Genomic DNA, 26102 nt, shown 5'->3' on the forward strand with positions numbered 1-26102 from the left:
TTTATAAAAATATTCACCAATCTTTGCAGCACTTCCAGGAAAATACATACAATTCCTTTAGTAGCCCCTCCTCCTTTTAGTAATTGTTGTTTTCTCCTTTTCAGTCAAACAGACGGTAGGAAAGTTTTGCACTTGAAATTCATAATCGTCTTCCCCGTGGGCATGTGATGATGTGCTCATTGCATCATCTCCCCTGTCTCCGAATATTTAAAAAAAAGTTGGCTTACAAATTAAATCTTGGGAAAGATGAGAGCAGGAACTGGTATTTCCACTTCTGCTCCTGGTTACATGCTGTGGAAGTAACATAACGTGTTGGAAACACAGTCACTGCATAAACAGTCGTCCAAGCTAGCGTGCATCCAGAATTAGTGTACTGTGGCTATCATAAGAAGTACCTGAAAAAGAAACAGATGCACATTGTTAGTGAAAGGGATTCTTCACGATGTAAGGTGGTACTTAGAGGCAAATCGTCAGCCCTGTCAGATTAGATTAAAAGGAAGCACTAAATTATCTTGGTTTTAAGTATTTTATTTTCTAAAGTATTTTATTTCAAATAATAAAGTATTATATTTTTTTCTTTACAGCTGAATAAGCTTTAATTTTTCAAGAAAGAGAAAACAGGCCAAACACTGTACTGAAATCAAGTATAAGTCTTGCTCTGTGAAGGAGATAACCTAAACTCTCAATCTAGGAAAGAAGCTGTTACTGCGGGATTCTGAACGAGCACATTTGTGGACAAAGAGCAGCAAGTCAGCCTGGACAGTGTAGGTTTTATATCACGCAAAAATGACAGTGATAAGTGAGAGAACAAGGGTGGCTATAAAAAGACCTTGCAGTAACTGAATAAAGCACATCTAGGCAGTAATCATGAATACATACGGGAGATGGGTCAGAACCTCTTTGCCAAAATAAATTTTATTATACTCTAATGTTGGAGAGCAAGGAAGGCGCTCCGTGATGTCAGGAACATTTTATTAATATTTTTTTAGTCCAATAATTTGCTTTATTCCAGATGAGGCATCTGCTTCTCCCCTCTCATATATGGAAAGGGAAACAAATGACCCAAAATGCAAGTGCTTTTTCACCCCATTTTTCTTCAAGTTATTTCAAATCCACAGAGTCAGAGGAATTGTTCAGGCTGCCTCCCCTGGGATTCATTGCTAATATACGGACACCTTTTCGCATGGAGCTACGCTGGCAGTTTCCAAGTATGTTAGCAGGGTCATGAAATATTCCAATAGTCCAGAAACCTGAATGCTGCGGTAGCAGAAAAACATCATAGAGTAGAAACAAAGTTTCTTCCACCTTTAAGTATAAAACACACATGCAAACTATTTTGAAAAATTTACAAATCGCTATAGTAGAAGAGTTAGCACATAATCAAAGACATTTTAAAAAATTGCTGAAATGCTGTGAAAATTGAGGGCTATAAAAACTTAGGATGCATAAAGTCCAACTCAGTACACATTTCTCACTGGGCCAGAAAATGCTACTTCTTGTGACTGCTCTTCAAAACTCTGGTTTTGAAGCACAACAGAAGCATCTCACACTATGGCTGTTGTGTGGGGTTGGGGTTTTTGTTTGGTTTTGTTTGTTGTGTTTTGTTGGTTTTTTTTTTAATTACAGCGATTTTGGAGCTTGGGGTAAGCTGAGGCAGAAGCAGAGACACGGGATTGCCAGAAAGATGGAAAATACAATATATAGGATGAATCATTAAATAAAAACGTTCTTCTCTGTTGCTGGAGATGGATATAAAGGAATATTAGCCATTAATAAAATGAAAATAATCATCAGTCAAGAGCATACGGTGAGCTTATGGAGGAGGAAAATGCTGGGCATGCACAAAGGAAAGGCTGCACATACTCATTTTACCTGGATCCAATGTGATGAAACTCCAGGTCTGAAAGATTGTTTCCTCATTAAAAAAATAATCATACTGGTAATGATTACGTTAATTAATTTTCAGCTTTGGTTTGCCATGATACCATTGCTGAATAACAGCCTCCTAACCCAGAACACCTGCAAAGTCTTTGCTTTTTCCATTTCCCTAGACAAAGAACTAAAGCCCATTTCTTTGACAAACACTCGTTAATGTATTGTTTTGTAGCAGAAATGAGAAGTTGTAGAGAGAAAGTGTTTTTCACTATGCATGCATAACATTTCATTTGTGTTAGAATGAATTTACCCTATTAATCTTATTAAAGACAGGTTATTTTTGTTCATTACATATACCTGTTTAAATTGCTATGTCTAAATATGAAGAAATAAATGAAAACTGTAGTTGTGTATGTCATTTTACAATGGAGCTGATAAATCATATGCTTCTGTGATTTGTTTGAGCTGGCTGTGTCTTGTGAACCATGATGCTAATTTCACATCTCAGTTATTGCAAAAATGCTAAATAAAGGGGATTTTTTTCCATAACATTTTATCCCTAAAAATATGCATTTATACATACAGTAAAAATAATAAATCTAACCAGTTGAAAAAAATTATCGTTTCAGGTCAGCATCACCCACACAACTTTCACTTAAGTCTTATTTAGCTTAGGAAGTACTTCAAGCAAAGATCTTAATTTAAGCATTTCCTAACATTCATGATCAGCCTCATCCTGCAGATGATTTAGTTTTGCCAAGTAATACAGGATTTGGCTTTAATTCTCAAAATAACAGGAAACGAAAATAAAATCTACTAAAAAATACACCTAAAATGAAGCATTTTTCCATCATTTCTATCAAGTTAGCTGTATTACGTTCTCTTCTAGGAATTTTATATCACCAAAACATAGCAGCAAAAATCACTAAGAGGCTAGTGAGTAGGTTAAAAATCCAGTATGCTTCCTTTTGAAAAAGGTGTATATAATGCAGCTACAATACCAGTAAAGATTTATTATGGCATGTGACTGTAAGTACACTGCTCGTCTTACACAAATACGTTTGTCAGTACATAGGCATGCTGAAATATGATTTATTACACAATTCCAACAGCATCATAATTCTGAGATCCTGTGGCAGTTGTTTGAATGACTGCCGGAAAAAAAACCAACTAGAAGTTGGCTTCATGTTTCAAGCTCAATCTGAGATCCTAAGGGATAAAGAACAGTGTTTGGGACTCTGTGTGACCAGAGCCTGCGATCCTGTGTAAGACATGTCAAAAATAATTGGGGCTCCCAAATCTTCCCTGTGCACAGGTTGTAGCTGATGAATAAAACATCGCACAACTATTCTGTGTACTCCAAATAAATATATGGTTAAATGCTACTACACCTGTTGGTATGAAACTCCTGAATGAAAATCAACCATTGAGGCCAACCAGGGGAAAAAAAAAGTTAAACTGAATTTGTAAGATTTTTAAGTCACCAAAAGCCTGATGAGAGAGACAGATAAAACATATCTTAGAAGTAAAAGGTAGGAAGTTCTTTAGTTCATTCTTCTGTCATTTCAATATTACATTATTACAATATTACAGTGCTGTATTTCAACCAAAAGAATACAGAAAATACCTGAAAAGTAACTCCCTCTTAAAAAGATGCTATCTAGAAGAGCTTGAAGTAACTTGCTATTGCGTGAAACACTGGAAGTATCTAGTGATAAATGTGTACTTACCTATAAAAAAATCATTGATGAAGATGTACATCCTGAAATTACAGCCACTCAGAAATAGGTCATAGTCGACTATTCCCACACCATAATTCAAGAATCTCCTAAAATTCATAGAAAAAACAAGCGAACACAAGATTTACTTTAAACTGATAGCTAAGTACTCATTGTAACAGGCTTTACAGACACGCTGTAGCCTCCTTGACATCTAGGAAATGCAGAAAAATAAGAATGCAATCGAGTATGCCACAGGTTACTATCGATAGTAATCAGTAATCACAGGAGTGTAACACCAAATATTGCGAAGGCCACGTGTGGCAGACATGCCTGCGTAGCAATCCTTCTGTGGTGTCAGTTAAGACACACAACAAATAAATCCAGGTACAGGTAGTAATGGGATAATAGTTATCCAGTTACATCACTTACTGAAGTATGCTGATGGTTCCCTGCCAGTGGGCGCACAGAAGCAATGAGTACTCTCAAAGCTCGATCCAAAGAGTGTAGGTTACACCTCGGAAACGCAGGGCTGATCCCTGGGAAGGACAAACTTAGAACACTTGTAAGTCAAGGGCAGTCGGTCATCTGAACATGAGCTCCCAAGGCAACGTGAGAGCCAAACGGGATGAGCTGAACATGCGGGACAGGACAGCTCATGTTTAAGATTCAAAATCTGGTTAGTGTCTTTCAACATCAGAATGTTTTGACAGATAGTACACCAAAAAGCCTCTTCTGTGTTACCTCTCCATGTCTGCAGATCTAGGTGTTGAATTTATTGCTCTCTATCGTACCTCAGAACCAAAGGTATTTACAGCACCACCAAACAAATCACAACCTACTGAGAAGAGAGCACAATCTCCACAGCACTGAGCACCATTTCCACCATCTTATCTTTAATTTAAGATGAAGACTGAAATCTTGGCCCCTTTGCAGTGAGTAGCAGAAATCCCACTGGCTCAGCGGGGCCAGGATACCATGGGAAGGAATTTCCTTCATCTCAAGTCTGAGGAGCTGAAGTTCTTGGATTACACAAAATGAGAAACAAGGAGTTTTAAATGATTTATTTGATTTCTCCACATGATCACAGTTATAGTTTTACATCAATAGGGTCTGTTACTACTTACAAACAGAATGCATATTAAAATGAAAGCACTCCTTTCTTCCCCATAGTTACAAAAGGGGTCTCGAGCCTCCCCAGAACAGAAGCTTCTTGTAAGCATAATGTTTTTTGAAGTCTTTAACAGTCTGCATTCAAGACCTAATTCTAACAGTTTTAATACAACTCAAAGTTGATTTAAGTTCCTAGCAGGAGATAGGCAACCTCAAAGTGACTGCAGACTTAGAGTAATACTAATTTACACACTATGTACAATTTAGAGAATTATCTATTCCCCCTACTGGTCCCGTTTTCACCACCCCCTTTTCTCTTTTCCAAATTTAATCTTGTTATTGGTTCCACTTTTCTTTTAAATATATACACAATAATCCATTTTGCAGGCAAGAAGTGCGATGGTATTTTACAACGGAACAGCAAAATGCATGCTTAACTGCAGAAAACACACAGCTTCATATGGAACAGCAAGTCAACATCTAGAGATTCATTGTTTAAATATCTGCTGACTTTCAGCTCATTTTATCAAGAAACAAGAGGCTTCTGCTGCATGCAGTACATGATGGGAAAATCATTCTACACTGTATGTTAGACTTGGGTTTTTTTAGCAATACAAGACGCACATTATATTAGGATGAACTTTGTTTTTTGTTTTTACATTGTTTTACATTTCATTCTTAACTTAAAAAAATAAAAACCCCAAATATATATTTGATTGTTGTCCCAGAAAAGATTTTTGTTGCCACACCTTCATTCTTTAAGTTTCCCTTTCATTTTTTCAAATCAGCATTACTACTTTGCCACATCATTTATGGGAAAAGAGAAACACGGTCACTCTATGCAGTCCTGTACCAGTTTTTAATTGGCAATGGCGTTTCAGAAAAAAACCCCTCTCAATTCTACTCCTGCCTGCAGGCTGAAAAAATTAATGTTCTTAACCACACGCAGTGTTAAAGTACTATCGGTTTCCTATTCTAGGCATGATCCACACTGCTCTAAGCAACTGTTAATCTAGGACAGAGTCAGAGAGGTTACACTACAGCCCTAAACAAGCAGCAAAGTTCTTAAGACTTATGCTGACACCAAGACACAGTTATTTGTGTAAAGTACATACAAACACACGGTCTAAATAAAGTGATAGAAAAAAAAATCAAGTCCGCTGTTTCTCCTCATTGACGACTTGAAATAATAGAGTTTACAAATACTGTGCTCTTATATGACCGGTTTTGGTTTTTGAACTAGCCTCAAAATGATCTGTGGTTTTACACATGCATCTTAATGCACCCCGAGGGGAGGCACAAACTCTTTCCCCACAGTACATGAAATCACGTGTAAATGGGTTTTTTGCATGCACATTTGCGACACCTGAATATTTAATTCATTGCACATGGAAAATCAGTGGTCAAGCATTAAAATGGGGCTTACTGTGTCAGTTTAGAATATTTATATGTAACTCTAATTTAAATGAATGAAAGGGGTTTTAAAACATAAAGCAGATCCGGGAGATTTACCATCTTCATTGTTAATTAACACAGCTAGAGTCAGATTTTCCTCTCCACTGCTACCACACGTTCTGCATTTATTCCATACACAGGCAATTTTACTCACACTGTAACTCTGCATCTGAAACAAGTACAGACTCCGTCACTCAGCGAAGAGGAGCATTCTTACCTCTGTTTTAATTAAAAGATGCAGTTTCTGAAAGATGTTTGTACCTGAATGGTTCTTTATCTTTTCTGGAACAACCTATAAATTACAGTTAGACTCTACTATTGGTACAGATGTATGAAGAAAAGTCTACATATTGAAATATGTTATCACTTTACTTCAACTAATATCAACAGTAACACTGATATATTTTGCAAATATACAATATGTAGAGTGTAGCCTCACACTAATAACATTAGATGACATGCAGACAGTTCTACTTTCCCTTATAAGAACAGTATATATTTTTTTAAACTGCAAGGAACAGAGCCTCAGGGGACCCGTATGAGCCCTCTTAAGGTAAGCCGCAGAATTTAGAATAGTATGAGTGATACTTATAAATAATAATGCAATTACTCCTTTTCTGTCCATGAAGATAATTTAGAGGAGAAGGAGCAGAAGGGGAAAACATATTGCACATGTGTGAAACAAACGTGGACAGCTTTAAACAAAAGGCTAAACTCTAGATTGCTGTATTTGCTCTCTGTGGAGGTTAACAAAGTGCTCAGTTTGCAGTTTTGCTGGTATTGTGGTATCAATGGTATGAAAGGGAAAAAATTACTCAACCTCTCCCCACTCCCCCCCAAATATTAGAGATGCCATGAGCAAGCCAATATGAAAAGTCACTCTCTTGTTCTCATGTCCTCATTATTCCTGACAACTTTATTACTGTTAAACAGAAAATCGATCGGTTGTTATATAATTACTTTTACCCATCTCACACTGGAACTTTTTTGCTCATCCTCTTCAAGGTTTGCTTTTAGGCTGGTACAGTTTTGCAGTTGTGATTCCTTTGTCTCTACTGTTTAGGTGTAAAGTCCTTGCAGTGGCTCAAAATGCTGAAACTATAAAGTAGGTGCCATGTATAACTTTGTACAGGATTTCGGGATAAAAATTGTATATAAATTTGCAAATGGTTTGATTACAACACATAAGCAACAACAGCACAGCCTGTTTTTATGTGATGTCTTGCAACTAACTGGACTATGAAAGTGAGGGTTTGAGCATAAACTCAGCCTGCTGAGTGCTGGGTACTTTCAAACTAACAAACGTGATGAGTAGAAACGGTGAAGCCACTTTGTTGCTAGCACATGGCTACATGGAATTACATTTTTTTTATATATATATATATAAAAAAACCCTATACTAAATTCTAAAACAAACCTTCAAGTTTTAGAGCACTTCCACCTGGAAACACTCTGACTAGAATTCAGCTTCATTGGGGGGAAAAAATGAGAAATTATGGTAAACAGGAAACAAAGTAGCTGAGAAAGATGGAAGTTTGCCATTTTCATGTTGGAGATGAATGTTTTTGCAGCGTATACATGCACCTGTCGTAACTCTTCACGGGTGTTCCTTAAGTCATATGCGTACAAAAGAAATGTGGATCATGTAAATTCACAGTTATCACAGCCTTTAAAGTGTCTAAGAATGTGTGTGACCAATGCTCGAGGGTGACCACTGGTAAACGCTCACCCTACATTGCTACGGTATAATTACTGCATCTTAACGAGTTTGCTTACCTGAAATAGCAGAGCAGTTATAATACTGATTACGTATGATATTATCGTGTTAATAAAATAAGGATTTATACAAAGCAGTATTTGACTACAACATTTAAATGCTATGTTACTTGGCACATTTAGTAATGATTGCTTAGAAATCTTAGCAAGCCCGGAGGACTCTTAATGAAAATACTGAAATGTCTGAAATTTGTTTCTAACGTTTCGTGGTTTTGGTCTACTCTTTCATATGCTATTCATCTATTATACTGTCCTATCAAGTAAGTGGAATTCCTTGTAAGGTCTATATTGCTAGTTTTGTGGACTGAAAAAATTTCTTTCCAAGCACAAATGTTAACTATACAGTATATATATATATTTATATGTATATATTTATATTATATAAAGTTTACTTACGTACTTTCATCAACCATATCAGGTCTACTTATTTTTTTTGCCCATTGACAATAAAAGAGCAAGAATGCAACACTTGGTTCTGTATCACTTTTTTCCTTTTTTCATAGACTACGTTTTTATTACGCATGTAAAATTGTCAAGGGATTTGGTGTAAAAGGTAGCTTTACTCATGTTCGGCAAGCAGCATGTTTTCAAGGCAGTTTGGAAATAAGAACTAACCAGATGGTAAGCGTCTGTTGAGTAGATAAGTAAAACCAGTATTGATTGCGCTAACTTGAATTATTTTATTTAATAACAGCAAGCCTTTAAGCTCACACAACTCAACTGAATCGTCTAGGTAAAAACTGACAGTATTTTTTGTTGCTTCCTGCAAGTGCCTTTGTAACTTTGTTTAAAACTATAGTTATTAGGAGGGTCGACACGGTCTAGACTATTGTGCTGATGCCACTGTGCTTGGGCTTAGTGCTGGCTGAAGTGGAGGGAGGTGGTGGCGGTCCGTGGTGATGCTGAGAGTGCGGGGGATGAGAAGAGTGCCCGGGGTGCGGGGGGGGCAGCGGCGGATGAGGAGAGTGGGTGTGCTGCGCGTGGGGGTGCTGCATGTAAGAGGTGTGCTGGGAGTGCGCCGCGTGCTGGGAATGGGGCACGTGTTGGTGATACTGGTGCGGGTGCTGGATATGCTGGGGAGGGTGATAGTGGTGGTGGTGGTGGTAGGGCGGTGGGTTCTGCTGCATGTGACAGTACTGGGAATGGTGGGAGTGCACTTGTGCCTGCGTCTGCCCCTCAGCTGGCCCTGCATGATGCATGGCGGAAGGATGCTGTGAGTGTTGCTGATGTGGGACTGCTGGAGGGTGCGGAGGTTGCTGTGATGAGCCAGATGGTGGATGGCCTTGGGAAGGTGGCTTTCCCCTTTTACTACCAAATAAGGAACCTAGGAGTGAGGAGGAGTTAGGCATAGTCTGGTGAGGGCGAGATGGACACTCTCGGGTTGATGTAGCTCTTCGGCGCATGTGAGGACTGCTAATGATGGACCCCTAAAAAGAAATTAATAGAAATAAAAATTAAAAAAAATCTTAAAATGTTTAAAAGAAAAAGTTCACACTGACCCACAAACTCCTCCTTCAGTGTTCACATGGGCGGACTATCTTAAGAGTTCTAGGAAAAAAATTGTTTCCACCTTCTCTAAGTTGCCAGTGAGGCATTCACGCCCTTCTTGGGGTATTTTAAGCATCAAATGTTTTTCTCTTGGTACTTTAATATAGAAAGCTATGACTTTAAATAAGAAAAATGTCACGGAAGAGTAACATGACAAGACCTAGGAGTGTGTTCTTAAAGGAAAAATACATTTTAAAATACTGCAAAAAATACCATCCTTGCTTTTTTTACAACAAAAAAACCCCCTACATTAAATTCAACCTAAATAGTTAAACACACAGCAGCAAATATTACAGTTACAATTCAAATTTCAAAACAGTATTTTAAACTTTTTTTTTTTAATAGTAGTTTTCCACTACTGTATGCCACAGTGCTGCTTCTCGAGCCTACCTTGGAATTATGCGTTAAATGGAACCATACCATTTTGGCCACTAAGATATCTATGTGATTGTGTTCTTCTGACCTGTGGTCCAACGTTCTCTATTATTTAGGCTGGAATGGTGTATTTAGTTTCTGGAAGTTTGGGGTTTGTATTTTTTAAAAAGAGTTATGGGACACAACAGTACTTAGGCAAAGTGTGCTAGATTTAAACTGCAATCTACCTACAGCAAACACCAAAAAAAAAAAAAGGAAAAAAAAAAGAAAAAATCTGCAAGCTGAATTCAGAGACATGAACAGTATATATAAATGGTTTGAAGATGAATGAAATCTCATGAAATCCACATTGAATTCACCTATCTTAATAATTTTTTCCTCCCATGCCCTATCTGTGCAATTCCATGGTGTCATGACTGCATACATTTAGCAATTTAACTCGAAAATAAGCAATGGGAATGGTTAAGCATGACAGTCAATAGTTGTAGCTAAATATCAAACAGCAAGAACAGTGTACTTTGTGACAAAGAGCAAGTGGGCTTTTAAGCTGGGACCAGACTGAAATGGTGGCAAAAGGACACATCATATTCATTTAACCATGCTTGCAGGAACACAGGGAACAAGGTTAGCTCAAACCAAAAATGGCATCGGTCTAAAACAAGCTGTCAGTGCTTTTTAAGCTGGAAGAATACGGAGTGAGTAGCCTAGGCATGCATTTTATTTGAGGCAGGCAGGTTATATGTTAGAAGAAAAAAGAGCAAAAAAATATGTATATAAAAGAAAGGTTTGAAATGCACATCATCACATCCAGCTAGACATCCGTAACTTCCTACTTACTTCCATATTGCTGTCTAGCGATCCTGCACTGCTGCGTCGCCCACGCTTGCCTGCCCAGGACATGCAACACCATAGATTAGAGACTGAGACAAGACCCGGGTGAAAAACAGCTGCTTTCCCTCAATCGCTAGAGGAGTCTCTAAATGCAACTAGAGGGGCTGCAGGGGGGTTAACATCGCACTGGACTGGTACAGCAGCTACTAAGGCAGAAACTTAGATTTTTTTTTTTTAAAGCCATTAGTTATATTAAGTTTCTGTACCTGACTAATTTTTAAGAGGTATTGTTGTTGTGAATCAACTGTCATTAGCGGGGTGTGATTTTTTTTTAATTTGTACAACTCTTAAAATACATGTGTTTTAGCATCTATATTTAGCAGTATGGTTACGATGTTGACCAGCAACAATTTTAAATTGTTCAGTTTCCTGGAATCTTATCCTCTATGAAATTTCTTTCTTTAAAGACTGGTAGCATTAATATATACTTGTGGGGTATTAATTTAAATACAAAATTTAATACAGGCATATTCTGAACTTCATTGTGGGGGACTGGTGAGGGGCATCAGTTTCATCATTTCATTTTCGGCTTTGAACCTCAGTGGATTTCATATAATCTTCTTTCATGAGGTTTTAAAAAAAACTAAACTTAATTTTTGATCAAGAAATCTGGAATCTGTCTTGACATTATGGCTAGATTTTGTTTGTTTAGCTGTGCAGTGCTTTAAGTATGATGGATTTGTTCTCCAACATTCTTGAATTGCCAAAGACATTTGCCTAAAACTACACCTGAAACACCAGCCTGTTTGCCTAAAGAGCCAGAATACCTCAGTGGCTATAAATATAGGACACAGGATCCCAGATTTTCTCTCTCATTTCACAGGAGAGAAAATAGCATATGGCTGCCGTGGAAATAGATATTTTGAAAATACAGCTTGTAAGGCAGTGCTTTGCCACGTTTCAAAATACTTCACTGGCAGGGTGTACAAACAAAGTTAACCTTCGAAGAGCGGTCAGGTTCCCAAAGCTTCTCTACAATCTGCATGTCTGTAGAAACCTAATTTTTCTCAATGCTTTCTCCTTGCTTTCCTGCAAGGCCAAATGTAAGAACTTTGGGACTGGCTTTAAGTGGGACACAACAGTGATTCCTGGGAGGTTCACCCTTACTTCTCGACATACCCTCTCACAGACCAATTTAGACTTCCCATAAGTCTTGTAAGAAGATCAGTATGATCTAAAACTACCACCTATTGGATCCATAGGTTTAACTTTGACCCGGTTGGTCATGGGATGCCGCCCTGCGACACAAGTTTCTCTGAAGAGTGACAGTTTCCCTTAGACTACTGTAACCTTTCTCCCCTCTCCCATTGTCACCGAGAGTTACTCCCCAGTACAAACTCCTCTACACTGACATTAAATTGAGGGGAAGGCGCTTGTGGTCAAGGTGTTTTGTTAGACTTGTTAAAACTTGTTGGAATTTTGAACAATTCCCCTAGGCAGGCTCTTTGACAAAAGCTTGGCAGTTCATCTCTTGCTGCAGTTTTAGTCTCATCAAAACCATAACTGTGCTATCTTATGAACCCCCTGAGAAAAACTGGTTTTGATAATCCCTTATTTTTACTTCTAGTCAGGCTTTGATAATTTTCTGCTCTGCTAATGGGATTAGTACTGATTAACACTCAAATCACTCCTACTTGCTGATACAGAACCAGAGAAAGATAGCCATCTCTTAACTTAGCAGTCAATATTGCAAGTAAGACTGACAGATGCCACAAGTCATTAAATGTGGCCAAAAATGAAGGAAAATCTAATGTCTTTTGCATATGGCAGGACTCAAAGTCTCTAATAAAATAACCACAAACACAGTATATACACAGTATATATGGACAGAGACAGATGGATTTTTGCTTAGAGCAAGTTCAGGGCAAAGTAGTACTAGCAAAGCCAAGAACAAACAGAAAATCCTACTTGAAATGCCTGTAATTTCCCTCAGATAGGTACTATCACTATAAAGAGCACTTTGTTTTGTTTCTTTAAAACAAATTGAACCCAATTCTGTATTGACCTACAGTGTGATATGAAAGCTATTAAGTAAATCCTCTAGAGCATTCCCCCTGCCAATGCGTGTTTATAGAAGCCTGTTCTGTGGTCTTTGAGATGGCATCCCATCTCAAAAATGTTTCCCTAGAGCTCCAGCGTTCAAACACATTTCGAGAAAACGGTGACTCCTGACTAGAATTGTATGTCACCATAACTCTGTGCTCACTTAATAATTAACAGCTATGATATAAAACAAGGTGGTATTTATCAAATCTGAAGACTGGTTTTGCTTAATATATTCTGATCTACTTGACATTTTTAAGGATGTTACTTAGAGTGGGTTTTAATTTATTCTTAGAAAACTAAATTTCAGTTAATTTAATATTTTCTGATTGATCCAAAAATTCACTGATGTTAGATGTGAATATTCTTTGTAAGAACTATCTTTAACTTACATATGTATGTGTCCCATATATGTATATGCATTATATAGGACTAGGAATATTTCAAATTCATAGAGGAAATATTAAGTGATGTAAATATTCTTACAAACTTAAATATTTCAAAAGAAAATTCAGAGTTTCATCAATAAAAATCCATTCTACTTTGCAGAAATTGATCTCTCAGATGTGCAGATCATTACAGTAAATGGAAATATTTCTCATCACTACCCTGTATTTCTTGAGACTGTTCTATGCCAGTATACCAGATACACTGGTATCTAAACAACGTATTATGATCTGGCTTTGTATGTCTTGGGAAAAACATTTGGAAAAAAGTTCTAAATTAAGGTTTTGGTAAAGCAAACGAATATAGCAGCTCTTATAATAACAAGTCCGTTATACTAGCCTCCAAAGGCTGTGAAATTGATATTCCCAGCAGCAGCAGAATCTGTAACCATCCAGGTACTGAGCTTATAGGTACTAGCCAACCTGGCTTGCTCAAAATTACCTAAACTATATGCACTAATTGTTAATTTAGAACGATCACTTTCCAGGGTGAAAAGACTCTTTCTAACCGTTATAGTTTTCTGGGTGAAACAGGTATAGTCTTAAGATCACACACCAATTGTGAAAATAGGTTCTTGGCATCTTCAAACAGATCATTCTCAACATACCAGTTAAGCCGCAGGAGACGAGAAAGCAGCATAACCACACCTCGCCTTGCTGAACTCCTCCTTCACTGGAAAAGCACAGGAGGAAATAACCTAGTGACCCTGCCTGCATCAGGTGAGGGGGCAGCCAAGGGCTCCCATCACAGAGCGATTCAACAGGGAAAGGGATGTTGGAATTGCATGAACTCAGACTCTTTTTAAGGGGCGTACAATGCTGAGAAGTTCCACAATCTTTTCCATTACATTTTGGGATACAGGAAATTTTAAAAAAATACATGATGAAATTGTTAAAAAAAAAAAAAGTAGCTTTTTTTTGGAAGGTAGAAAGAAACATTTAAGAAGTTAAAGGTTGATGACTGAGATTATATATACAAATGCAATATACAACAAGAATTATTTTAATTCTGGAACTACTTTATGGTTTTAGTTTGGGTTTGTTTGGTATTTTTTTTAGGTAGTCTCCACTTAAAGATTGTTTTGAGATAGCTCAGGAGATTGAGACAAGCACAACTTTTATTAATAGTAACCATTATACCATCCTGCACTTCTTTGCAGATTCCAATATTACACGCGCATGCCAGTTGCGTATTATTGAGGCAAACCATACAATCACAATTTTTAAACCACTCCAGTGTGTAAATATTACTCCCCCCTTACAGGTTAGGGATGGGGGGGTATAACTTGATTTCCACAGGTGCTCACCACTGTAAACTCAATGTGAAAGCACCGGGTCCTCCAGGAACTCAAAGTCACTGGAATTCAGATTGATTACCTAAAATCAGTCAAGAAACCTGAGAGAGATACAGAATCAGAAGCACAAGCAGTCTAATCCTCCGTGCTCTGCTCTAGCGACCAAATCATTCTTCCCATGTACCAGTGGCCACGATGGGATGTCACTCCTTTCACATTTTTCTGTAAACCTACCTATCAGGTAATGGCACATGGAGTAAGTTGTGAAACATCCAAAATTCTAACAGAACCCACAAAACTGTTTTAACCGCATTAAAATTTGTCTGTCTTCTAGTATTTTTATGTAAATTAAGAATTCCTAAGTCTGGGACAAATAAATTCAGTTCTTCCTTGACTATAGCTCAAGAATGTGCAATAAAAACTATATATTTTTCTTTGCAGAAAAATCAAGCACTAAATACTTTTGACATATTCACATCTTGGAACAGTTGGTCACCACATTCTGCTTTTTATTCCATGGAAGGAACTGTCAATCCATGATGAACAATACTATCTGTAAAATCAAGAGACCTTCATGCACATCCTTTTTGCAATTACGATTTAAGCTATCGTGGCAAATGCATGGAAGAACAACCATCAGGAAACGATTTCTGATGTTGTTTCCTGACAGGAAAATCTTGCCTTTCCTTATGGTTTACAGCTTAGGAGTCAGAATCATTCAGGGTATCAACATTCATTAGATGTAAGAACCTTATGAATAATCGCTCTTTTCCAAGAGAGAAATTTAAGGTCACTTTCCACAGCCACCATTTACTACTGTGATTCCTGTAACGGACTGTTTTCTTAAACAGTTTTGCCATATACCTGTGCAAACAAAATGCTGTTCAATCAGATTTCCCCTTCATTGAATAAATATTTAAATTTTTCAATTTGTTTTTGCAATGTTCATTGGACAATTATCTGCCTTATTGCGTAAGTATGCAACTAGGCAATTTTCTCATGTTTATTAGATTCAGTTCTGTTTAAATGTAGAAAGGAACTCTCTAAAAATCCACTTTCACCATGCCTTTTCCTGCAGAAGACACACACCCACACACAGTCCACTACTCCTGTTTCTCCTCCTTTTTCATCCTGTGTTTCATCCACAAAAAGAAGAATTGAGGCAACTTAACTCAATCCTCTTTTACAGAAGCAATTTAGCATGGTATAATCCTGGGACGCCAGTATCTTGCTAACTGAAAGAGATTTCTTTGGTTTTCTATTGATCATCTGTCCCATATTAAAACAAAATCAGCCTCACATGCAAGCTATTCACTGAGAAAAGGCAGAAAAGACATGTATAATCTCATTAAAATGACACCAAATAACAAAGCAAATAACAGGTATGTAATTTCTCAAGTCAGTTGCACTGCACAAGACCAAACAGAAACTCTCCATAATTCTCAACTTGTTAAAGTTAAAATTAAGTTTAGTTGGGTTTAACAAACTCATTGATAAACCCTGCAGTCTGTGAGTGATTTCTACTTTTTATTATGGAAAAAAGTTATTTTCAGTAATAGGCATGCCAATTGCAGGCATGCCCTGTTGAAATGTGAAATGTTTTCATGATTACAAATACTCATTTATTGCATAAAACCCAAAACATGAATTTAAAAACATGGCAATGTTTGAAAGACAGGGATGAAAAATTCCTATGGGATGAAAAAAATTAATCAGAAATCACACTTGCGGGTACAGATACCCACTGAACTCACATATTCAACAATATGGTAGTTCTCATTCTCATGAAATGAAAACAAAACAACAAAAAAGGATGATGGAAGTATCTTCAAATCTGAGATCTAATAGTGGTGAAGACTAGTGGCTTGATCTAAAATCCTTTGAAGCCAATCAAGCACCAATATTCAACTTCAGCCTGATTTTGGATCAAGGTCCTAGGTCTTTTTAATGAAGCAAATGGACATATGAGTATGAGAGCCTACACAGAGAATAAAATAATTGAAAGAGCTCACTCTCTACATATTTGTATGCACATACATATATCCACAAAACACGGGCTATAATTTCAGTTTACAATTTTATTTACTGCAGTATAGCTAAAAACTCTTCTTTAGTTAAAAAAGGAAGAAGTAGTGTCTACTACTAAAGATATACATAATATTGAAATTATGACTATACTGTAAATCATCACTGCAATTAAAAAAAAAAAACAAATCAGAGCATGTAACACAGACTATAAACTAAAAAAAAAAATCTAAAAAAAAATATAGCTGCCCCTATCCCCAGAAGTACTTTCTGAATAGTGGGCATGGTGTTCAGATACAACTTCCTGTAAATGACAGGAATCACGTTTAACACCAAAAGACAAGGTTACTACCCATTGTAGCCTGTATTACATGGGTATGCCAGTTGTGTATTACCGAGGCAAACCACAAAATAAAAACATACCAAACTTCCCCTGGCTTTTCTTTGGCCAAAAAATCACACCACCACTCCTTTCCAGTCTTTAGCTATATTAATCAGTTAATAAATCTTAAGACACATCAGTGGTTTTGTGGGATATCTGTATTCTTGTCCACTAAGGATTCCTTTATTATATCAGCAATAGTATTTCACAACAACCTCTTTTGCAAGAATTGGGAACTACATCTTGAGTTACAAAAGAATAAAAGAGCATCAGGGACACACTGTATCTGAATTACATAGCTCTAGGCAGAATTTAGTAGGGCTTCACTCAATTTCATTCATCGATGTGGTAACACAGGTACACTTGAGCACAAAATACACAGAAAGCGGTCATTACACAGAGACCAGCTTCTTTCCTTTTCTTTCTAAACCTATTGTAATGAAGGGGAAGAAGCAACGGGGAAGAAAAAAAAAGAAAGGAAAACTAAGTGGGTTACTCCTAGCATAAGTCAACCAGTTTTTTAATAAAACACTTACAATTTTTCTTCTGTCTTCGTTCTCCTTTAAAAGTACATATAGCAATCTACAACAGTTTAAATGCTCTCAAATAGTGGTTGCTTAATAGAACAAGGGTAAAAAACAAACAGAAATTAAACACGAACTATGAAAGAGGAGCTATTTAAAATGTTTAAGGTTTCAGGATTACTAATTCTGAAAGCCCACTGCGAGCTGGGCTTTAAATGCATCATTCACACATCTTTGCATGCACTAGTCAGAGCCAGGAAATAAAGGCAGTGCTTACCTGCTTCAGACAGGTCTCTGAGGGAGCTGCTCAGTGCACTCCTTTTCAGCCCCTCCCCAGTAGCATAGCTGTCATCCAGGCAAGCTCTGTTCAGCGTCCCGTTGCCAGAATCTTTTTTCAGGCTGGAGCATTGAGACATGCTTGGACGCACCACACCCTTCTGTTTTTCTAGCTCAGCTGAAACAAAGAGAATCATTTTGCAATTCATATTTATTGACTATAACAGAGGACATGGTAACATCGCAATTTCTGTATGCGATCACATATTACTGTGAATAATAGATATGAGTTCATTTTGGCACTGTTAAATGCCAGAGAGGAACTTCAACCCTGTACTAACAGCTTTATATTACATCATACAGGAGGAAAGGCTATTCCTCTTTTGGAAAAACAGAAGATAAAATTCCATATTTAGACACTCATGTAACTTCCAGCAAAATATATTGATTTGTACTATGGGTACCTAATTGAGAGAATAGAGGAATGTCAACATGGAAATGAAGAAGAATTCAGTGAAACTTATTTGAAGGGCCATCATTAAGAATTTCAAACTGATGTAAATTATCCCTAAAATTCTTACTGTAATTCATACTACACATATCAAATCCATCTCTCCTCTGTCCATTGCCATTTGCAGTTTGTCCAGGCTAAATTTCCACTGCAGTTACACTGCAGTAAATAATAGTCAAGGAACTTGGCTGGGGCTTAAGGTATCATTGGGTTTTTCCTCTTTGTAGAATTAAAGCCATGGAGAAAACCCAGATTATTTTGAACTTTTAAAGCATTCTAATGGGTTACACACAGACTCAAGATTTTCTTGTTTTGATTAGCTTGAAAACACTCTGTTATATGTACCTTTGTACTTACACTCTATTCTGTGCTTTTCCATTTCTTGAACCTCTGCAATTGACTCCCTCAAGTCATCTGTAAACTTCTTCCTGTCCTGAGGATTTGGTGCATTGAAATTTATTAGTACTTTGATATCTGCTCCTGGAACAGCTGAAGTGAGCCGAATACCATTGGGATAATCTAGAAAAGAAAGTCAAGAAAAACTAAGCTCTGATTATTCCAATTCCTTTTCTTTTTATTAAAAACAAACAAACAAACAAAAAACTCACACAACTGAAGGCTTTTCACTGATATTACCATATAGGAACAAAGTCAAAGAAATAAAAGTCTAAAGGCACAGAAACAGTATGAAAAATCCCTAAGATACACTGGAACTGCTTAACTGTCAAGATACTGAATAAACACTGAAAGATAGTCTTTATGCAGCTGTTACCCTTAAGGTACAACATACAATATAAAAGAAAAATCCCAGAAAAAAAAACAAAAAAAAAATTTAAGGTCATAATTTTTGTTTCACGGAGCAGATCCCATTACCTACCTTACTCAATTGTGACCAAAGTTGTGCTGAATAAAGACTACTTGAACACATCTCAAGTACTAGCAACTGTCTTTTAACTTAACTTTTGCAGGAAGACAAACACACTAGCATGTACAGCTTTTAGTATTTCCCATTAAGTTGTGCTCCCTGGACATCCTACTTTCATTTTTTTTCTTAAAAAAATAGTGAATATTGTCTGTGAAATTACATACATCTTCACACTAAAGGGCAGATTTTTCAGCAAACTGTCTTTGCCTCTTTTCTAGCTGCATCTGAGAATACGAACTTTAACAGCTGGTCAAAAATATCTCCTGGTTGAGATAAAAAGACAGTTTATAATGAAGAGACTTTCTGCTGTAGAAAACAGAATCAGCCTTTGCTTTGAGCACAAATCTGTAGAAACAGGGTGTCAGAAAAACTCAAAATGTCCATTCTAATTCACAATGTTTTCTTTTACTCAACTGCCTGACCGTATTGGTTTGTTAAAGCTTTCAAATATTTACTTAAGTATTCAACCTGAAGTTCAAGTGCTCCCATGTACGAAAATTCATTCCCTCAAGAACCAGCAGATGATGCAAGGTAGTCTCTTCCTCAAAGTCATTAGGTTTCAACAATATACAGACTTAGAATATTGAGAAACAAGCGCTATGCTTTTTTAAAAGGATACCTTAACTTTCGTATCAGATTTGCAACTAAAAGTGAAGCCAAGTCCATTTACCATTCTCAGGTGAAAAAAAGGTGCCAACTACCGCAAGCTTCACAGAGTACAGAGGGGAAGGAGGGAGCAAGAATTTGGGGCTTCTGCCAGGGTCTGACATCAACACCTTGCACAGAAGCACGTATAGCTGATCTGCTTCTCCTGACCACATGACAATTGCGTCTGCCTTCAATGAAATAAGACAGCCGCCTCAAGCTGTCTGCAGCTGCTGTCGTTCAGAATACAGCCAAACGGCCGAGGTGCAGGGAGGCTGGTGCTAGGCAAGCCCGCGGGTGGAGAGCAGGGTCTAACAGCATGTGCTGTTTTGAACACTGAAACTGGACATGCAGCAAACAGCTCTACAAAGTGCACCACTTGGAAAAAAAAGTTTATGAAACCAAACAAGGAAACTCGGTAACCCCAAAGTCACATGGGCTACCTGCACATAAGAACAACGAATCTCCACACACTGAACAAACAAAAATGTTTTATTACCAGAGATACTTCTCTATATCATATTGATTAAGCATCAGGAAACAATGATGTATTTATTGGTTTCAGATATACTCTCTCTGAAGTGATCTGCTTGCCCTTTATATTTTCAGTGATTTTGACTGAAAATGTAAAATATACTTCCCTCATGGCCTATTTATTTACTAGATATACATGACATTATTTTCCCTTTTGAAGCTCTTCCATCCCTTAACTTCCCAACTTAACTGACTTCTATCATTAGAAGTCAATTCTTCTGTCATCAACGCCAACCATTTCATTCAACCTCACCAGCAGCCATATCAATATTTTTGTTGCTTCTGCTTTAGTGACACTGTATTTTATTCTCTTGAAACTAGCTGATTCTGACAGCTGCTACACACAGATTTGCTGAATGGCATGACGGCTTTGGCCAAAATACCCCAAAGCTTGCTGGGGACAGGGGAAATCAAGAATATGAATTTTACAAACCAGAGGGGAAGAATACTCTTTCTCAACTGGAAAATACTGCATTTCACCTGACAGGCACCGATATTAGAAGTACAATCAGCTCACTGATTCACCGTAGTGAATTCACCTTAGGAGCCTGTCCTGGTTTTGGCAGGGATAGAGTTAATTTTCTTCCTAGCAGCTGGTACAGTGCTGTGTTTGGGATTTAGGGTGAGAATAATGTTGATAACACACTGATGTTTTTAGCTGTTGCCAAGCAGTCAAGGACTTTTCAGCTTCTCACACTGCCCCACCAATGAGAAGGTGGGGGGCACTCAAGAAGCTGGGAGGGGACACAGCCAGGACAGCTGACCCCAACTGGCCAAAGGGATATTCCATACCATACGATGTCATGCTCAGTATATAACTGGGGGTTGGGCTGGAAGGCAGCTGGCTTGAGAACTGGATGAGTATCAGCCTTGGCTGGCAAGCAATTGTCCTGCGCATCACTTGCTTTGTATATTCTATTATTATTATTACTACTACTAGTATTATTATTATTGTCTTTCTTTTCTGTCCTATTAAACTGTCTTTATCTCAACCCACAAGTTTTACCTTTTTTATTTTTATTTTTGATTCTCTCCCCCATTGCACTGAGGTGGGGAGTGAGCGAACGGCTGTGTGGTTGTTTTAGCTGCCTGCCAGGTTAAACCACGACAGAGCCCAACTATGTCGACTAAAGTATCCCAGTTAAAATGCCTCCAGTTCACCGGGAGGAATCCAACCTTTCACTCCTAGTTCCACTATAGATATTTTTAAGTTTACTTGAATAAAGTGTTTCTACTTAGCAAGCTCATGTGATTATTTTTTTTTTTAAATTTATTTAACCTGACATCAGAGGAATTATATATTACTCTGTTTTTAGTAGAATCCAGGATAGAAATATTTGGCCTTCCTCTCTAAAAATGAATTTTATATCATACAATGTGTGCATAAGAGAGAGAGAGAATGAATGTGTATGCATATAAATAATCTGCAGGCTACATCGCTGCTATAAGCTCTACAAAATCTTCCTTTTTGAAATCTCCAGATGCTTTGACTCAATAACAGTGTCTTCTTTTGAGATGAGCATTGGAGCACATTCTCAAGGACAAGTGAAAACTAAAAGCCTCCCACAACAGAAATGCACAGACACTACTGAATGTTACACTGAGCTGTATCCAGTTTATCATGAAGGTCAAGGTTTGGTTTACAAACCATGAACTCAGGTCTAACAGACTGTCTCCCCACGTACGAAACCAAGAACTGTGCTCTGCTGCGTTATTACTGATGCTGTCTCAGGGCTTAAAATCTACAGGAGCATTAGCAAACTATTTGCTTTTTGTTGGGTTGTTGTCTGCTAAAGCTAAGCTTGATAAGCATTAAAGATAAAAAGAATATTGGATTGATGCAGATTAACATAAACAAAAGGTGTCAGAAAACACAAACTTTAATCCAGACTCTTTGCTTTGTATTTATATTTGAATAAGTATACATTACCTAGGCACAAAGTTAAGATATAAGTCAGGAAAATAAATTAAATGGTGGTTGGAATGACACATATCATTGTAATAGTCATTATTTATTATCATACATTCAGTTCCAGCTAACTGTACCATTGACTCAGCAACAGATATAGTATTATTTATTTCTTTACAAAAATTCTATTCCTTACAAGCACACCACCACATTTGGTTAGATTTGGCTTCTGACTACAAACAAAAAAATCTAATAGCAGTCTTGCTGTTTCTTATGCTGACACCACCTTGTTTTAAACTTTAGGGCTAAGTTAAGTTCAGAGCAATTTTATTCCTAAATTCAGAATCAAATCCTGTCCATCCCTTTCACTCACATGAATTTTTATTTTATTTTATTTATAAATAAAATGGTCATCGAAAAAGAGAGGAAAGACTTACACTGGTTCTCAAAAAGAAGAACTTGCATTCCATAGAGGGAAAAGGACTGTCGAAAACTGTATGTGACTGAGTTCTTCTTCTTTTGAAAAATCTTGGTCACCTGAAAGTTATCAAATAAACAAAGTTAAATATACCTTTTACCATATATGTTTGTGGAAAATTACTGTTCTTAAGAATTAGCATATGAGAGAACATTTTATGCCAAAGAAAGCTATAATCTGCCAGAAAAGATGAATTTGTAATTTTTTCCTTTTTTTTTTTTAAAATGCAATTGATGTCTTTAATCTACTACTACTGAAGAAAGAAAGCTAGCTTTGAAGCATTGGTATCTCTTAACCAAAAGGTTAATATTTTATCCAGATACAAAGCCTTTGTGTTCTCTATTCTCCACAGCTCTACTTGAAATTCCAGAACGAAAAAACCCTACATCATATTGTGCACTGTACATGCTAGCAAAAATGCAAACATGTTTAAATTTTCCTTTTTAAAAAGCTTAGCACACTTTTCTTCACATTTTTTTCTTACAGTCTGACAACGGGCAGGACATGCCCATGGACCTCTCCACACAAGCTTAATTCTTAGCTCTTATGTGCTGCGTGACCTTCCAAGCCTACTCCCAAGAAGTAGTAGCATGTTACTTCTATTGTAGCAAAAAGTAAAGGTTTCCATGGACTCAGAGCTTGTATTGAGATAGGTGCTGTACAAATCACAGGGAGAACAGGGCATCATTGGATGAGATGGTCTAAGATGGTATTTGGAGATGCACACAGGTTGCTTTTTCGTAACAAAACATAAAATATTTAGTTTAGTTCTTAGTTCTCAGATAACAGCCAAATACATTCCAAATAGAGTGCAACAAATTTTCCTATTTTTAAGAGTAAATCAACCAAATAATTCCAAGCTGTTGCTAGTTTTGTACGTCTGTTTTTCAAAAGACTGGGTCAAGTTAAATGCACACTAAAAAGTAAATGTATTTCAACATATCCTATTCCTATTTCAATGAATAAACATGTCTGGTTCATAGAACATCTGACGAATACATACTACTATGTAACTTTGTTTTTCCACAAGTAACTTGAATTCATTATTCACAGAAAAAAGAATGTTTCCATTTATCCATTAGGGAAATGGGTAAACTGGAAGTCATTTTTGTTCTTTAGAGTAAAAGCTATTGCATCAAAGTATTTTCTTACAATAGAGCGCAGTAATCAATAAAAGGCTTCGGTTTAAAAGCAAATTATATATAATGAAGAAAATTAAGAAGATTTAAATTGTAATCATCCCAAGATTGTTGGAGTACACAGTAACAGGTAATAGATAATTATTTTTAGGAATGCTCATGCACTTAAATGCCACTGATTTCATGGAGATAGGCATTCCTGAATACCTCACTAGAAACCTATCCACCTGAAAGTACATACCACAAGAAGATCATTAAATAAAAATATTTCTCGCTGGTGCAATCCAAGCTTCTGAGGTTTATTTGGATCTGGAACTTCAAACAGCCTACAGTAGCAAACGAGTCTCCGGTGGGGCAGAGAGAGGACCTGTGATAATACAAAGTTCGTGGTTAACATAGCAATATTTACCCAAGAAAGAGCATCCTTCGTACCCAGAGTCTTTTTTTGAATACTTCAAATATTTTTACCCCTAAGCCCATTAGACTTTGTTATCAGAGGACCAACAACAGAAAAATAAAGATTTATATGCCACAAACTTGCATGACATTCAAACTTCATCGTAATTCTTACATAAAATATTCTCTTACAGCTTGCAGTCCTGTACATGGACACCAATGAAAGTTTTACTGGGGAGAGAGTTTTACTTTGTGAAATGGTAAAACCTTGAAAGAACTTAAAATTAAGCATGTGGGAGCTCAAAGCAAAGGACGTTTGCTTTCCTGAGCATTTTTATGTATCTTTATTAGAAGAAAAGATGCAAAGCAACTTCAGCTTTTGGGAGATGAACACACTGATGTTGTAGACTACATTTTGTCAGCCACTGAGTTAATTCAATTTGTTCATTCCCCAATACCAAGGAAATGGTGACATCAGGAAAAAGTAAATACATTTTCAGTCTGGCTTATTTTCTCATGCCAGCAAGAAAACCAAGAATAATTTTCCATTTCTTATTTGAAATGCCTGCTGAAGTTATCTCTGAAGCTGCTGTTCTCAACCCAGTGAGACTTCATTTATTTCAAATGCAAATGATGATATCTTGTCAACAATATTAAATCATTAAACCTGTAAAATTTGAAGTAGAGAATATTCTTTGGTAACTAGACATATATTTCCTTTATATATTATATTTCTTTATAATTCCTGATTCTGCATGGGAATTATGAGATTTACTGGACAAAGAAAAAGAGTCAAAGACTGTTACTGCTGCTTCTTCCTCAACATGAACAGGGAAGAAGAAAAAAAAAAAAGAAGGGTTCACTATCTGCCCTTGTTCCTGGTTGGTTATCAAGTCAGTTGGTGAGATTCCAGTTTTTCCCCAAAATCCAATGATAATCATACTAATAACAGATAAAATGCTAATAGCATTTAATTATCTATGGCATTAGGTTAATTACCCTCCCTGAACTTGCAAAGAGAAGGTATTTAAGAACAAATCTGACATGTTCTAAAGGAGCCAGTGTGGTGACAAATGCTCGAGGAATCAATGGTTTCCATTTTCAGGTTATTCTGGTAACTGAACAGCTTACACAGGTTCTCAGGGAAAAGTGGCAGGAATCAATGCTGCGTGTTCCCATTCTCTCTTACCTCCAGACTTAGTTTCCCCAGCACATGGCAGTCTGAGATTTGCTACAGCGAGATAACAAAACCCAAGGGCAGTCACTGAGCCTACGAACTTGCAAACAACTACAGTAAGCTCTGGACTGAAATTTAACTATAGACAATGCTTTCATTCATAGCAATAGATGATCCGGGAAGATTCCCTTCTACTATATTTTATAAAGGTCACATCTTTCAGTTTGTTTTTACAGTCCAGTGGTACTGCTAGACATGCATCCAGGAAACAATGACAGGTACTTCACTTAGGAATATGAAGCCAGCTCTGCGTGATTTTCATTGTTTACACAGAAAAAGCAAGAAATAGAAGACTGAAAAAACAAATGAAAGTTTAAACTTCCTTCTTTGGGTTGTCCCAAGTGAAGATGCTAATGCACAGTGCAGTCAGAATTCAGGAAAAAATATCATTAGGATTAAATTTGCATAAGGTAATCAGATTTCAGCGCAGTACGTGCACTCCTGTGCATGGGTTTTTTTGTTTGTTCAAAACTACTAGCAATAATGCTATCGCGAAATTAAAGTAAGCAGAACACTGCATTAGAAGACTAGTTTTAGGATTATTATTGAATATGCCTATAACTTAAATCTGGAATCAATATTTTCT

The 26102-nt window shown here is 37.0% G+C and overlaps 1 protein-coding gene across 17 annotated transcripts in view; it reads right to left on the reverse strand.

Annotated features, from left to right (window-relative positions):
- Positions 1-4642: 4642 nt before the first annotated feature.
- Positions 4643-26102, reverse strand: part of IQSEC1 (IQ motif and Sec7 domain ArfGEF 1) — a 341486-nt gene continuing 320026 nt past the window's right edge. For 11 of the 17 annotated variants that reach the window (XM_054837997.1, XM_054837996.1, XM_054837994.1 and 8 more), the window contains 6 exons: positions 24125-24250; positions 22704-22803; positions 18599-18772; positions 17744-17920; positions 10698-10747; positions 4643-9364 (listed from right to left, as the gene is read on the reverse strand). In XM_054837997.1, coding sequence (XP_054693972.1) covers positions 8759-9364; positions 10698-10747; positions 17744-17920; positions 18599-18772; positions 22704-22803; positions 24125-24250 — 1233 coding nt within the window. In that variant the 3' untranslated portion in view covers positions 4643-8758. The remainder of the gene's footprint in view (positions 9365-10697; positions 10748-17743; positions 17921-18598; positions 18773-22703; positions 22804-24124; positions 24251-26102) is intronic. The other 6 variants (XM_054837995.1, XM_054838004.1, XM_054838002.1 and 3 more) reach the window with 2 other exon arrangements.

Source organism: Grus americana, chromosome 11, assembly GCF_028858705.1.
Source record: "Grus americana isolate bGruAme1 chromosome 11, bGruAme1.mat, whole genome shotgun sequence".
NCBI classification, from domain to species: domain Eukaryota; kingdom Metazoa; phylum Chordata; class Aves; order Gruiformes; family Gruidae; genus Grus; species Grus americana.